Consider the following 17,351-nt stretch of genomic DNA (forward strand, 5'->3'; position numbering starts at 1 on the left):
AGATGGCGGCAAATTATCTCAAATAATCAGTGCAAAAACCAACAAAAATGGCTGTTATTTGTTACCTTTCCTGCAAAAACATTGATAAAAAATGTTATCGTCACATAACATAGCCGATTAAGTTAATGTGTACATATGGTCAACGTTACATGTAATTCTAATATACATGAAGGCGGACGTATCAGGCGGGGATCCAGAAAATTAAATTTCAAAAATGATCGGTTTAATTACATTATATGCTTTGAAAATTGTTTTAAACTATCGCTCGGGTCAAAATGCATGATAGAAGCTATGTACAGTGTAATTGGAAACTTTCATTTTATTTCAATTTGTAGTATTACCTATTATAACAAGTGATAGTATAGCACAACTGCCACAAGCAATACATTTCCTATACCGGCACCACCTCCCTCCCCATAAAATAATGAAACAATTGTCGTTTTATTTGCTAAAATGTGCGAGGTTCAAGATTTTTCTAAAGGACATACCCGATTACAATTGAAAAAAGAGTCGTACGTTTAAAACTAATTTTGTCAAATTTTTTAGATTCATTTGGTTATGTTTTGGTCCATTTGGGCAAATGGATGCACCAGCGCAGCTCTAATTTATATATAATCAGGCAATAAATTCAAAATATTTTCAAAAATTAATAGCTTTAAATCCAGTGGATATAAAAAGGAAAGCAAGTCGAACTCGATGAGTGTTAATACCTGTGTTGAATGAATGGTACAGTAGGATATGCGCAAAAAAGTCCCGTCTACTCTTTCCTATCCTATATTTATTGGAATATTAAATCCAATTATAAGAGTCAAATTAAAAATCAAGTACGGATATGTACCTGTTTATCGAAAGTAAAACTACTCATAATTTATCTACAGTGAATCGTTATGGAGATACACAGAAAGTTTTATATTAATTTGCCGATCTAAATAAAAAAAAAAAAACCCTGGAAAACGAAGAGAAAACAAAGTGGGGACAAAATAACTGACTATATAGCTCCCCCCCCCCCTTGAAAAGTACATACTGAAAACAGATTATTGAGTACAACATCCGAACACAATTTACAGAAATTTTCATGTTTTTTTTTTATCATTTCGTTAGCTAATGTAAGACATCACAAATACCCCAAACCCCCTCACGGAAAAGGAAATGCTAGGTGATGAGAGAGAGAGAGAGAGAGAGAGAGAGAGAGAGAGAGAGAGAGAGAGAGAGAGAGAGAGTCGATGTAAATCACAGGTGCGCTAACACCGTTAAAATTAAAGCTTGTCAGTTGGTCTGCCCTACCCTAGCTACCTCCTCTCTTTTCTCCTTTTAAAGGCTTAATTATTGTCTACATATGCTTGTATCAAATCAAATCAATTTCAAATTCTAAATCAAAATTGAATTTGACACTACAAAACTCTCTCTCTCTCTCTCTCTCTCTCTCTCTCTCTCTCTCTCTCTCTCTCTCTCTCTCTCTCTCTCTCTCTCTCATATCGACAATGGCATTGCCATACCCTACAATACACTATTCTTATCTGGATTGTTGTCGTTGAGGTTGTAAATCATTATATCTTCTATGGTTTAAAACTTTATCATAACCTATATTTTGACATGTCGATTATTTTATTGAGTTTCGTTTCATAGCTAAAACCACACTCAGTTTTAATTATTTAGATTAAACAGATCTTTCTTCGAGGGCCGATTTTTACACAGTTGGGGCGAATACACTTCGGGTTAAAAATGTTCGGGGGGAAATACATACAGGGCAAACAAAACCACTTAGATTCGCAAAGCCAACAGTGTTATCACTAATTTAATTGTTTATACTGTGTTGGGTTTATTCATCAATGTTAATTTAACCATTTTATAACCACTATATAAGAGATATTAAGACATTTAGTTGTAGGAAAGAGCATGTACGAATGATCTTTATTTAGAACAGTTTGATGTTGCTAGGATACAGGTTTCAGATCCATGATTTGATTGGTTAATTTAGATATCGAATCTCGAATTTCGAATCTTGAATCTTGTATATCGAATCTCGTATTTTGAATCTCGAATCTCGAATGATCCTTCTCGGCTTTCGTACATATTGCTTTAAATTGATTTCAAATTTTGAAATTTTATTACAACTTGAAATGATTTGTCCTGAGTTTAAAGATCAATAGTTCTGATACTGAATTTTATAGTTTTATAGTTTTCATAAACCATAATAAATGATTTTCTAAATAACACTTATTTTTATTAGTATTTCCTCAATTATTTCATTAAACACAATACCTTCCGTGTAAATGAAACATAGTGCAGGCAGTGTCTAGAAGTATAATGGAGTTTCATTTTCCCCATGTTCTCTTATTTTTTTTAATATTTTCTATATTTCATATCAGAAACTTGACGGGCTCTCTAGAGTGTGACAGGTAAGTAAAAGAACACCAAACATTCCATTTTTATTTCATAATTTAATTCCAGTTTGCAATTTATTTTTTCTTGTTTTTTATTTTTTTTTTCTTTGTTCTGTGTTTTGCATCCTGTGATGTCTTTGTATGGTCTTTGTAAAGCCAAATTGCACACTTTTGTTATCTGTTCCTTAAATTCAAAAGGAAAAACTGAAAATACCATTTAGCCTTTTGTTCAATGTATTTTTATTGTATATACTTTATGTGTATAATGATTAAATTAATTATCTAACTAACACTGCTCTCAGTTTAATTCACGAACTTGCTTATCGGGATTTCCGATACAACAATCAGATTGAGCAATCATCCTGTTGAGAACGTAAACGTACTTTGCTATAGGCAGCTTTTAGCTCGTTTGTAAAAATAATTGTAGTATAGGAAAACAAAGTTAAAAAGTGAATTTTACAAAAAATTCACGCAAATTCTTGAGATTGGCGTTATTGTACCCTTTATTTAGTTTACTACTTACCTTTAACATGATATAAATATTTCATTTAGAATGAGGTTTAAAATTCATTTTGAATATTTTTTCAGCATCAGTGGTTTGTGTTGTGCCAATTACTATAGAGAAAATAATCAATGCAAAGGTAAATGCAATAACAAGGTCCTTGTATAAAACCAATTATGTTTTCTAAACTTATTTAAGAACTTACATTAATCATTAGAAAATTGGAAAGGAGATAAAACCAATAAAATAAATATTTCAATAATCTAAAATGTTACTATTGATCATAACTTTCTTCAATATTCTTGTATAGAATGCCCATTAGGAACATATGGGGTAAACTGCAGCTGGGCGTGCCCACAAGACTACTTTGGACGATTCTGTGAAAAATCGTGTAACTGTTCCATTCATCAGTACTGTTCTGAGGCTTTTGGATGTGTACAAAAAGAAAATGTCACAGAAAAGTCAATTCTTGTATCAAATAGAACTGCAGGTTTGAACAACATATTACGAAATTGTAATAATATGTTTTACAACTTTACATGATTGAAGTAGTTTTTAAGAATTAGTAAGACAATAAATTTAATTGCAGTTAACTTGCATGGAATATTTAAACAACAAACTATATATGACAACGTGTTTATGTAAGCGCAATAGTTACACCGTGCAGACTATTTGTTATTCTAATTTTTGAATTGCGATGTGTAGGAGTGAAACGGGTGATAAATACATTTAATTATAATTAGTTACAGCATGCTAGTACAAACTGTAAGAAACTTTGATCGAACATTTTTGATAAGCAAAGCACCAACTGGTAATTCTTATTATAAATTTTTTTTCAGCGACCAATCAGGCCTTCACCCGAAACACGTCTGGGTGGAAAATCACAATATTTGCTTTTCTTTTGTCTACTGTAATTGGATTGTCTACGACAGGAATAATCAGTTTTAAATTAAGGTCTAGTATTTTTAAGGAAATGTTTTTAGAAAATATGAAGAATAAAAGAACTATCATTCCAATAGCTATTTAAAACAAAATTAGACTTTTGTTTATGTTGTAGAGCAAAAAAGATTCAATTCCATTCGCAATTTCAGTTCGCGAAGGGAGGCCATGACAAGAAATGCGGTAATTTCAAATCCAATAATAAATAACAATGAATAAATGTGTGAGGCGAAATATTATAATTTATATACAATAGAATATTTTTTTAGTTGCTTCTAGGAATATTGAAGAAACCGCTTCTCAATCATTTTTTGAGCATTATCCACGAGAAACAAAATGTATTTCGGATAATTTACATGGCGACTCACGGACATCTAAAACGATAGATACGGATTTAATCAGTGCCGCTGAAAGTATTCATTTGGCGCCATATTTTAAAGACAATGAAATAATAAATACATACAAACATCAGTTAACGTATTTGGATTCGGAAATAGAAACAGATGATGGACATGGCTCAGTATCAAGTTATGGGCAATTGCACGTGCCTATTCAGTACAGTATTCTGTCCTTAAAAGTTCATTTAGATCCGTCAACTGAAGAAATCTACGATCCAAACAAGATTAAAACAGACGATGAATATGACTTTGTGGAATTTGTTTGTATTGATGAAAAAAGAATTTCAAAGGCCATTCAGCCAGAGTATGGTTCTTGTTCGCAGATCATTGAAACAAGAGAAAAAGCAGACAATGGTGATGATATATAAGAAATTTTTCTTTTATTTTCAGATATTAGGAGATATATTGGTAGTTTGGTACACGATGTGTAATATTCCTTTAAATATGAAATTTATATTATAAATATCAAGATATTTAAGATTTCAATCAAAAATTATACCTCAATATCAATTTGAGTTGTAAATGATTATGTTATAGCGTTGTTTTTGCAGTTTCATAATAGCGGATAATACAATGTACCTTAACAAAATGCAAATAATATGTTTGTCATGTACAAATCATTTCAGATTTTTTGTTGCATGTATACGATGTTTATGTGTATATTTGCCAAATATTATAATATTATTTATTGACTATTATGATGAAATGCGTTAAAATGAATAAATTGTTAATTAACAAGTTACATACCAATTTAGTACATTATTTAAATATTTTTATTTATTAAATACTGAATTATCTTTAATGGTGGGGGGGGGGGGGGCGTTAAATAAGTAAGATTTAATTCATTTATGTCATGATTTTTTTTTTATCATTCAATGATTCATGTTGTAATGTAACTCAAACCGTGTTTTATTTGTGAAAGATAACAATCACTTTTTATGCATTGACATTTAATAAATATTAAAGAGGAAGATACAGTGTCTTTCAACATTTGCCCATAAATTCAAAAGGTGTTTAAATCTTATGAAAATACACATATACCATCTTGAAAACGTGACTGTATATAAAATACCAAGTAGGCCATTTTTACCCTGTTTTTAAAAAAGAATAATTAATGTCTCCAACATGTTGTCATATTTTCAAGATGTAGTCAAAAATGATGGAAACAGACACATTTTCTCATAATTGTTTAAGAGTAAAATATGTCTCCTCAGACTTTGTCAACGATAACATGTTATAGTTTTAATGTGAATGTTATCTTGGTTAACGGCTGCGGACATTGTTTTCTGTTCTTTTCAAACAAACAACTGGTGATTTGGTGTTTTCTGTTCAGTTTTAAGACAAATGTGAAAATGCACTGTTTATGATGTTACAATAACTCGGTGAAAGTCTTATTAGGTAACCACTTATAGGTTCTTAATCATAAAGTATTTCTGTGTAATAAATGTAACTTTTAAGTTTATTGTGAGAATTTAAAAAATTACATCAAAGCAGGGCAAAATATGACTGAAACTTTGCCAAGTTCTTCCAAAAGGTTTTTTTTTACTTAACCCTTATATTTGACACCGACTGTAATCTTCCTTGAAATAGGAGACAGGGAAATGTTCAAAATGTGTCCTTTTCCGCTTTATAGTGGAAACAGGAATATATTGTATTTGTACAAATTCTTAAAATACCAAAATAAACACATAGAAATTAAGTAAAATGTATCATAGATATCTAAACTCATCATCCCAGTTATGACAGCTGGTAAAATTTGTATCCTATACATATTTGTTTTTTCACAAAGTGTTATCTTTAAAAAACGTTAAACAAGTTTTGATCTCTACTAGATTTAGATTGCTAAAATGTGATAATAGATTGCTTAAAACAACATCCTGTAGCGATTACTCCTGTCGCATTACAAGCTTGATATTCTCCAAAGGACTTTGTGCGGTATTATACCATTTTCCAATGCATTTTTAAAAATAATATAGAAGATAGTTGAAATCATAGTGGAAATAAGTGCGTAAAAAGTTGTCACCACAGTGACGTCATAATGTAGAAATGACGTCATGAAGATTGTCTTATTTTGATTAATTGATGTTTTGTAGCAAAATATAGGTGTTTTCCGAGGGCTTTCGACTTGTAAACACTGAGCGCAGGCTTGCTCAAGTACCATTTTTTAGTATGATGTGTATATTTATACAAAGAAAAAATATCTTAAAATCGAAGTTGAGCAGGCCTTCGCTCTATACTTCCGAAAGCAAAATATAAAGAAAAAATGACAATATTTTCATTTGTTTTGTTATTTTGGTGACGTCAGAGATAGACAGCGACTCAGCAATGATGACTAAAATCAAGATTAAAATAATAGGCATCTTCTGTACAATGAATTATGAAGATTTGATTTTCATACGACACTAATGTCACACTACTTGTTAAAATTGGGGGCAGATATTCGACCATACCAAATATAGTCCTTTCAGAAAGAGGACTTGACTATCGCAACAGAAAAAGTACTTTTTCCATAGTAGTAAGAGAAATGATCGCTTTAAAATCTACACAACGGTTGCATGCAGCAGTAATGGAAAAAGCACAGTATGTGAAGGGAGGTAATGTATTTTTTTGTAATATGTCTCAAGACAGATAGATTTTCCTCGTGCCTAATGGTCGTTAACTTGATTGGGTAAACAACGGTAATTTTTTTAACCGGGAGTTCAAATTTTGCAATATCTCTATTTCTCGCGATGTCTGCATCATAATAAAAATCAAATTGCATTTTTTTTCCCAATTTTATTACCATTTAGTAATCATTGCCTAAAAGTTTACCTATAATATTGTGCTATATGTATTTCTGTTTATTAGATAATTGCTCAAATAAACATATTGATAAGTGATAAACAAATCACAGATTATTAGTAAAATGATAAACTAGATGCTGAATTATAGAAAAAACGTCTAAGCATTTTAAAAGAAAAAAGGTACGTTAATTAAGTTATTTTTTAATTCAAAATTTTAAAGTATTCAACCTTCTATCATGCTTTCCTTATAGATGTACAATCAAAATAATGAGTCGTATAATAAACCTTAAACAGAATTTGTTTAACCTTTATATATCTCTGTCAAAAAAGAAATAAATAGGTTAATAAAGAACAATGTTCATAATTGAAGTAATGACCATATTCATACAAATATATTCCAATTTGTTTATTGTATAGAGAAGTTAGAATAGTAATCACACAAAGATTGTATTCTAAAGAATTTTAAAAAAGCCATTTTACAGTATTTGCAGCCAATTCATTAAACAAAAATAATGAGAGGAAAATTGTTTCAATTAATGAGCTTGATTTATTTTAGTGTCGAAACGCGATGCTGTGCTGATTACCTTGGAGTTAATGGCACGTGTGAAGGTATTTAATCTTGTTTTTCAATCTTAGTTTAAAGTGTTTGTATCAATTTATAAAATCCAGCATCACGGAGTTGTTAGTATTTTGTTTTGAAAATGTGGGAATTCAACATATGGAACTTTCCTTCATATAATCAATATCAATTCAAGTTTTGATAAGACGCGCAATGAAGCTTATACATATTGGATGCATTATCCTAAACAGAGCATCTTCGATAGCCAAGGGTTTTCGGTCTACTTCTCTCCCCATAAACCCTTGGCAGATCTCATTACGAAAACTTGGTGATGCAGTGGCGCTATCTAGCGAGCACATTGAGTTGCGGCTGTTGTATATTTACATTTTTTAAGCATCGAATGAAACAACGGGTAATATACACACTCCGGAATAAATACAACTTGAAAACATGTTGACTAGCGAGAATAGGAACATAATTAACAATACTATATATATATATATATATATATATATATATATATATATATATATATATATATATATATATATATATATATATATATATATATATATATATATATATATATATATATATATATATATATATATATATATATATATATATATATATATATATATATATTATATATATAGTATAAATCCACACACGTAGTATTATATGAAAAAAATCACAACACCGAAATAAACTCAACTAGTTTCATTTTAAATCATCAGGAGTTTATATATATATTGAATGAAATCAAGCCATAAAACCATAATTGTTGTCGTAATTATTGTGGACAATTTTTAAAAATAAATAACAGCTCAATGGATCTCTAGAGGCACCAAGCAAAAGCAGGGTCATATATGCATGTACTAAGGGTTAAGCAATCTCTTCATTCGCCATGTTTACTTCCCATGTTACGATTACATGAGCTTTGAATAGTTTGTAAATCTCTGTTAAATTTAGTAAAATATATCGTTTTTAAAGTAATTTGGTTAAGCCATCCTTGTGGACTTACTGTACTCTAGCACTTGTGCCACAACTTTTGTGAAAAGTGCCGAATGTTTTACCAAAAATCACATGTTTGTTTCTTTGAAAGTTTATCTATTAGCGCTGTTTACAACGATGCGATTGGATCAGCTACCCGCAGTTGCAGCCAATCATTAAACGGATCTTGTCACCGAGTTTTTGCGGACCAAAAACCTCTGGCTAACGAAGACGTAAACAGGGTAAAACAATATTAAACTTTTATAGAAAGAAAAATATTTAGCTATTGTTGTGGCCTTAAACTCTACGTTTAGATTTATTAATGATGTTTTATCCATTAACAACTATCATTTTCACCCTTATGTTAACTCAATATATCCCAGTGAGCTTGAAATAAAATATAACACAGATTCCAAAACATCTTTTTTCATATTTGGATATTTTACTAGAAAAAGACGTTAATAGTAACCAAATAAGAAAATTAGAGAGGTTAAGCATTTGACCGTGTACGTGTACGCGTACGTGTATAGTTAGAAGTAAGATTACAAGTACCCGTATCTAACGTTGCGTTCTGTTAAGCAAACTGCACGTGTACGCCTACGTGTAGAGGAAGATGTCACGTCATATTTGATTGGATGAAAAATTGAAACAAACTAATCAAAATCAGTGTTTGATCAATACGATCGTAAATAAAAATGGCTCAATCTATGATGTTACTTGCATCGCTGGAAGGTGATGATGACCTTTTACTGCTTTCATGTATGGATGACGACAAAGAATCATCAGTTTATCATAAGTTAGGAATTGATGAACTCAGCGAAGAACAATTCCGTACATTATTCAGATTTAAGAAAGAAGACATATATGCTTTGTGCGATGCCTTAGGCATACCTGTCAAAATTGTTTGCAAGAATAGAACTGTATGCACGGGAATAGAAGGTTTGTGCATCCTTATACGTAGATTAGCATACCCGAATAGATTGCAAGATCTTTCACACGTGTTTGGAAGATCAACAGCTGAAATATCCTATATCTTTAATACGGTTTTACACCATATAGATTCAATCCACGGACATAAATTGGAAAACTTGCATCAGCCGTGGTTGTCCCACGCGAAACTTGACGAGATGGTTGCAGCTGTCAACCAATGTGGGGCACCCCTTGCAAATTGCTGGGGGTTTATCGACGGAACCGTGAGGCCCATATGCAGACCACAATCTCATCAGCAATTGGTATTCAATGGTCATAAAAGAGTACATGGTCTTAAATTCCAATGCATTACGACACCTGACGGAATGATTGCTCATATGTTTGGTCCAATTGAAGGCCGCCGTCATGATGCAGGTATGCTAAGAGAAAGCGGTGTTGAACAACAAATGCAACATCATATGACAAAAGCAAATGGTGAAGTCTACTCAGTCTACGGTGACCCCGCCTATCCATTATCCCCATACGTAATTCCCCCCTTTCGAGGAGCTGTTATATCAGCGAATCAGATGCGTTTTAACAAAAAGATGTCAGCTCTCAGAGTATGCGTAGAATGGACTTTCGGCAAAATTCTAACTTTGTTTGCTTTTCTTGACTATAAGAAAACAAAAAAATTGTATTTACAGCCTGTCGGAAAATATTACAGAGTAGCAACTATTCTAACCAACTGCCACACCATTTTGTATGGTAGTGAAACCGGTTCATTCTTTGATGTCTCCCCGCCATTTCTTCATGAATATTTGGCCTAAAATAACTCATTTGTCATCAGTTGAAAAAACTAACTATGTATTTTATTTGTTCCGCTTACCTTTAACTACCTTATGTTGCTGTCTTATTTAATGAAAACAATGGACTATTTCATACAGAAAAAAAATTGAATTTGTGTTTCAATCTATTACATTGAAGAAAAAAAGAATATCAAAGGGTAATGTTATTTGTGTTTATTTATTGTTTGTTAGTTTCTTCAACAAATCCATGAATGCAATTTTCTCCTGCTTTTCTATTTCCATCCTTTGGAGTCTCTCCTCCCGGTCGAGGTCGAATTGTGCTTTCTGTAATCTAAGTTCTTCTTTTCTCAATTCTAACTCCGTTCTCTTTGTTGCCATCTCCATTTCTGATTTCTCCTTTAAATAATCAACTAAGTAGGTTTGAGAATTTCTCCTTTTTGGAATGTCACTCTCATCATCTGTAAAAAAAGAAAAGAAATTAGCAATGCATTAGCCCCCCCCCCCCCCCCCCCCCTTGAAAAATATCGAGCGGCGCATGCGATATGCATGTAACGGGAGTCTGTTCATATTCAAAAAGTTTCATTCAGAAACGTTTCTAAAACATTTTTCGAGGTTATGATTAATGATATCGCACCTTTCATTTTGCAAACAGTTGAGTACAGTGTAATATATAGCAAATACTTATTCTAATATAAATCCAGTACATCTTTTATTAATAAAATAACGTGATCATACCTTTCTTTGGAGTTAAACACTCCAGGGCTCTTTTTCTTATTTCTTTCCCCAAGTTTTCAGATTTTTCCTTCTTCTCTTTTTCTTCTTTCTTTTCTCTCTCTTCTTCTTCTTTCAGTTCCATGATTTCATCTAGTAAAGTTGTTCTTTCAGTAACATCTTCATCAACGCCAGATCTGAAAAATTAAACGTGATAAAAACAATAAAAAGTGGATCAAACACGCTTCATGGATCTAAATAAAATGAGAAAAAGCAAGGATTTATTTTGCGAATTGTGTATATGTGCATGTGTGATAGAGAGAAAGAGAGATACTATAATCCTCTCTCTTTCTCTCTCTCTCTCTCTCTCTCTCACTCTCTCTCTCTCTCTCTCTGTTGGGGGGGGGGGGTAAATCCATCTTTTAAAATACCTTTTAAGATTTTCTCTATTTTCTCGCTTATGTTGTTCAATGAGGAGGTTTGTACGTTCTCTTACTCTCCTAGCATCAAGCACAAACATAGGCGTTGACAAAACTGCAGCGACTTCTGTCCATTTATTTTTATTTTTTATTGGATTTCTCGCAACAACTTCCCTCAGAAGCCTGATGTCATCATCATTCTTAAATCTTATTTGTTTTTTCCTGTCGAAGTTCATATTCGAATCTCACCTAAAATAATAAAACATGTAATTTTATACTGAAATCAAATTTATAAAAAGGGGGGATGTAAGCATCACCTCGGCCCTCCCCCGACAACGCCTTTGTTTTATTGTACATATACAATTACATGTGAGTTTGGTTTCGGTTTAGTGAAGCAGGTGCTCGTGATTGCTCTTTAAATCTCTGTTAAAGTATAATAAGAATTTAAGGGAATTCACAAGCGCGGCGCCTGCACAGCTGAACATGCAGGCACACAAAAAACGATAATCAATTAAAAATTTGCTGGTTTTTATCCGCTATCGTCTATCAATTTTTAAACTAACAGTATAGCGGATCATTTTTTCATCAAATTTTAACATACGTAGTAGAGTTGTATTGGACCGCCGGCAATGTGTTTGTGCCCCCCCCCCCCCATCCCGTTCTGTGTTTAAAGATTCATCACAGTTTATTATATATGTGACCTTGAATGTATATTGCTAATTTATGGTGTCAATTTAATTGCTAAAAATACGATAAAATGTTTTTTGAAACTAAATTTCCTCTACGGATGAACGTCTTTTACCAATGTAATTTTAAAATCATATTTGATCAAAAAATTCTCTGATTTTAATCAAATTAGAAAAACAATCGTATGAAATGAATCCTCCTCTTTTAAAAAATATATAGTTTTCATACAAAAAAAATTCATTTTGAGTGTGAGAAGCTAGAAGTTCTTACCTCCGTGTACTTTTGAATCTACACGATGTTGACAACTTGTAGAATTACGCGGTATGCAAAATTGATGACGTAACACGCAGTAAATAAGGGGATTCCCCTTGTCACACGTACGCGTACACGTACACGGTCAAATGCTGAACCTCTCTACTATCTGATAAACGTGGTGCTTTTAGTTTTTCCATCGTCAACTTCCCTTACTTATGTAGCAATGTACCATCATCACCTGCTTATGGGGTTTATGTCTCTCAGCTTTTCGTTATTCCAGAGCCTGCTCTTCATACGAACAATTTATTAAACGAGGCATGTTACTTACAAACAAGTTTTTGGGACAAGATTATTAAGAACCTCGATTAAAATCATCTTTATGCAAGTTCAATGGTCCATGCAATGACCTTGTCAGCAAATACAATGCTTTTTAATGACAAATGATGACTGACATTTTTTATACTTGCTAGACCATTAATTATACACCAGATTCACTACGGTTTCTGTCGTTTTTTATGATCTTGACACTTAGCAAACGGAGGGTTCGACCGGTCGGCAGGGTATGCTTATTCCTCCTAGGCACCTGATTCCACCTCTATCTTTAAAGAGGTCTATGTTGCTCTGATTTAAATTTTTATGTCGCTTTGTAGATTTTTGAGATTGTTGACAGTTTGTAATTGTCTTTTTTAATTTCTATTTAACCAGCAAACGTTTGACTGATAATCAACGGAGAGGTGAAATAAATGACATAGATCTGCCTATCACATATAGCTACCTTTCAGTTTACATAGTTTGACCAAATGTCCGATCTTCATTCTTAAGTAGCAGGAAAATAGAAATTATGTTTTTTACATATTCAGAATGCCCTGCTGGGAGGTTTGGCTTGAATTGTAGCAGCCCCTGCAAAACTAATTTTTATGGTCGACTCTGCTTGGCGAAGTGTATGTGTTCAGTTGACCAATACTGTGACAACGTCAAGGGGTGTCTTAACAATTCAAGTTCCGGCCTTTCGATTACTAAACAAAACGTTTCTGATGTACCCGTTGATGTTGGTATGATATTGATTTTTTTTAAAAACACAAATCATTTATCATTTGATTAAACTCATCATTGTGATTTACTTGATAGAATAAATGTTAATTTAATCATTTACTCAATACCATAAACGTGCTACAGACATAAGCCACTTTGCAACACTTAGCAATAAAAGATTAGTTGGTTTAATGTGATTTAGTCTTTTATCAATAGGAAAATGATACTTAAGTAAAACTTGAATTATAACTTTTTCTTTAGAAACACGTGAAATGCAACACGTTATTTGCGTTATAGATAACGGTGATTTACACTTTTCCTACTTATCTAATGTTTCACATTTTAAAAAATCACTGATTTTTTTAAATTTTTCATATGTAAAAAAATATGTAGTAAAAAAATGAGATGCTAAATTTTTATTTACTATTAATTTCAGAGCATTACTTATTATTTTTGCTATAAACTTGTTTCAGATGTAAAATGTTTATTTTCCAAATTTTAAACAAATATCAAGTTTTACTCACTTATTAGATTTTGCTTTACTGTTCATTATATTTTCTTCATGTGTACCATTTGTTTTTTTAAAATTTTTTTGCAGTTCTTATTCTTTTGTTAATGGTTTACTTTACTCGTACTGTAGATTATGTTTTGCTATAAAATGCTAAACGATGCTATTTTTCTACGTTGATTATTATGTTCAGGGAACATCCAAGAAGACTTGGCATGGCGCAACACTGCATTCCTTCTCGCTTGGGTTTTGTTAATACTTATTGCTATGGTCGGTGCTCTCCAGAGCAAATCCAGATCTCTATTGGGTTTTAATGGGAGAACTAACAGGCAATGAAAACGCATCAATTGGATATGAACGCGGGGGTGTTAAGGAAGCATATGGAATCTGAGTTGCATGTAATTCCGTGAAATCACAATCTAAGTTATTATTCAAATATCTCAGAAACGAAACGTAGATCAAAAACAAATAAAAAATACTGAAGACAATTTTTTTTCCAGAAATAATCAAATTAGTTTGTGTTACGTAGATTTACACATTGATGACGTCATGACTAAAAGTTGAATGTCGTGTGAATTTGATCGGAAAGCATGTTAAACATATTCAAAATATAACTAATCTAAGAACTCTAATAAAGTATTGTGGTGTGATTTATTTAGAATTGAACATAAGAATACTGGGGGAGTGGTTAGTTTTATCAATCATTCGCTAAAAGGTATGTAAATTTGCTTTTATTTCTCGGCCAGGCTTTCCTCTGTCGTTGTTTACGATGTAAAAATCCGACTAGAACAACACTACCCCGGATATATTGAACTTGAAATTTTGTACGTATCGTTTGTTTGATCAATGCTTAAATTGAAAAGTGCTGCTAGAATCCCATGTTGTGTGTTGTTTTGATGCAATTTGCCGTTTTCCTTACAATATATATTAAAGTTGGGAAGGTTTTACTAGAACCGGATAAATAACTTTTTAATAAGGACAAAAATAGAATTCTAGCAGCGGTTTTGATATAACTGAGATGTTTTGCTTTCACTGGGTATGTTTATTTTATTCTGGAAACCGCGGGGTAGTGTTGTTCTATCTCATTTTATGTTAAGGAACATACGTAAGCTATTTATAGTTGTCACGTGATAATGTACCAATGTGGCAGTATTGTACTATACCCGATTTTATTGCACTGACATCTATTTTAAAGGATAATACTTGATCTTATTCAAAGTAATTATTTAATTTCACGATTTTGAATATAAGAGTCAAAATATGACGCTTAATTGCCCATATGCTTCCTTAACACCCCCGCGAAACAGGTGAGATGTAAAACAAAACTTTCCCTGAGAAAAAGTGCATGTGGCTATACAAAAAAATATATCTTAGATATATTAATTTCCATAAATGAGTGGAACTAAATTATATCCAAACGTATCGTAAATTTTAAAGTAATTTTGAAATTAATGTCTTTTCTGATTCTGCTATTACACAAAACAATTTTATGGAATAGACACTCCAATGTGGTTTACTTAGAATATACTTGTATTTACTTACATTACTCATATCATATATTCTTAGTTTAGTTTTCAAATAGATTTCCACAAATATATAGATTAAACTCAATAATTTATTGCATTTTATATACAAAATATAAATTAATGATATTTCAATTTCCTGGGTTTTTTTTATCTCATTAATGTATTTCATTTTTATCAAACTATGTTTCTTTCTAGACGAAACAAGTCGTGTATCTGCATCGTTGAGTAGCAGAAGTTGTATCGGAGAGAATCAATTGTATGAGGAACCTTACTTGGCATATTCGTATGACAATGCTTCACTAAGAGATCAATGAGTTGCTTTATTATTCCAATCAAACGTTATGCCAAACTCACCGAAAACAAGACATTTGGGTGATATGCAGGCAAATTTTACGAGAACGTTAATGAGTGATCAAGTATATAGCTTGGCAAGTATGCCTGTCCACAGAAGAGATGACTGCACTGAGGACATTTCATCTTAGATGAATTTTAGTTTGAAACATCGTTCGTTTCGTTGATTTGAATTCGATAAATGTAATCATGAAACTATGTTTCAATAATGCCTATTGTAATAGTTCAAACATCTTCTTACAATAATATTGTAAAAACAATATAAAACAAGTGTGAGAATATTGAAAGTCTCGATTAAAACAACATTGTCGCTTATATCTCTGTTTATACATGTACATATTTGTTGCTTGCATGATGCTTTATTCTTGTATAGATTGTTGACTAATTACTGTAAAAAACTGTACATTCTAAAGTTTAAAATAGCCATAAATACAGAATTTTTATCATAAATGTTAACTAAGAGCGCAGCTTACAACCAATATTATTGTTGTTTCACAAATTTTCTTGTCTTTAATAAAGCAAACTCTCTAACAAAGTATATATTTATCTTTTCCCTTCATTGTTTTACATTTATTCAAAATGTAAAAGAAACATCTGAAATAGACATGATTATACTTACAAAAACGTATAACATACCACATGTAACTCATTACCATCAAACACTTCCCGGGGTGAGACTCCAAAGCATAGACTGCGCCACCTGTGGAGCATTCCCAACCATTAATTTTTGATCAAATTAGATGTATAACTGATATGAGGAAATTTTAAAAATAACGACTTTTTTTAAAATCGAAAGGTTGTCCTGCCACAGTAGATATGAAACAGAGGTAAATCAAATGCCTAGTCTTATTACGTTACCAAGACAATACAACAACATTATTCCAGATGTATCAATACAATAATTCACGCTAACATGTTGAAAAATTATATTCCGCCAAATATCGTACATGCTGAAATTAGAAGGTTAACATTGATCTATGACCCAGCAAATAGTTATAGCACAACCTCTGTCTGGTTTGCACAACTCTAAACGACACTTTGACTTAAATCACTCAAAAATGCTTGCAGTGCAGAATGCAGTTCACCCAGGAAATTTACTAACATATCCGTTTTCGGAAACCTGCACCTTATCTTTGAAAAATATGTATATGTTGTGTTTTTAAAAAGTACAGAATACCGAGTACCTGATTCACTTTCCCCATACATTATTAGAAGAATATCCACTATGGACGTAACGATTCCGGTCCTTTCTATAGCACGCTAATTGATACTTGCTACCCCCACACCAATGAAGACGTGGCAGAATCTGTTACCCTATCATTTGATGAATATTGGATTTATTATATTTCCTTGTCCAAATTATCACATAATTTATCATATTTTTTTGTATGATTAACTTAGTTAGAACCATTAGATACTTTCAAAAATATATTTTCAAAAGAGGTGTTACCTAGTTCTCTAAGTTCCCACTGGAGATGTAATTGTGTAAATATTTTTAACGTTATGCAGCTGTCAATTCTTGATATAAACAGTTTTTCATTACGTCCCGCATTTACTTCGGCTTATGGCTGTCCGTCTTGTCACCAAAT

General features: G+C 32.0%; 2 protein-coding genes across 2 annotated transcripts; one reads left to right on the plus strand and one right to left on the minus strand.

Annotated features, from left to right (window-relative positions):
- The first annotated feature begins 2,269 nt into the window (after positions 1-2,269).
- LOC117680524 (uncharacterized) lies at positions 2,270-4,782 on the plus strand. Its single transcript, XM_066080672.1, has 6 exons — positions 2,270-2,399; positions 2,973-3,025; positions 3,197-3,376; positions 3,726-3,840; positions 3,944-4,008; positions 4,095-4,782. The coding sequence occupies exons 1-6, from the start codon at positions 2,308-2,310 to the stop codon at positions 4,589-4,591; spliced, it is 1,002 nt and encodes a 333-aa protein (XP_065936744.1). The 5' UTR covers positions 2,270-2,307; the 3' UTR covers positions 4,592-4,782.
- A 5,704-nt stretch (positions 4,783-10,486) lies between these two features.
- On the minus strand, positions 10,487-11,889 carry LOC136269480 (MAP7 domain-containing protein 2-like). Its single transcript, XM_066077922.1, has 3 exons — positions 11,416-11,889; positions 11,009-11,181; positions 10,487-10,731 (listed from the first exon to the last, which is right to left on the minus strand). The coding sequence occupies exons 1-3, from the start codon at positions 11,637-11,639 to the stop codon at positions 10,487-10,489; spliced, it is 642 nt and encodes a 213-aa protein (XP_065933994.1). The 5' UTR covers positions 11,640-11,889.
- Positions 11,890-17,351: the final 5,462 nt, after the last annotated feature.

Source organism: Magallana gigas, chromosome 3, assembly GCF_963853765.1.
Source record: "Magallana gigas chromosome 3, xbMagGiga1.1, whole genome shotgun sequence".
Lineage (NCBI taxonomy): Eukaryota > Metazoa > Mollusca > Bivalvia > Ostreida > Ostreidae > Magallana > Magallana gigas.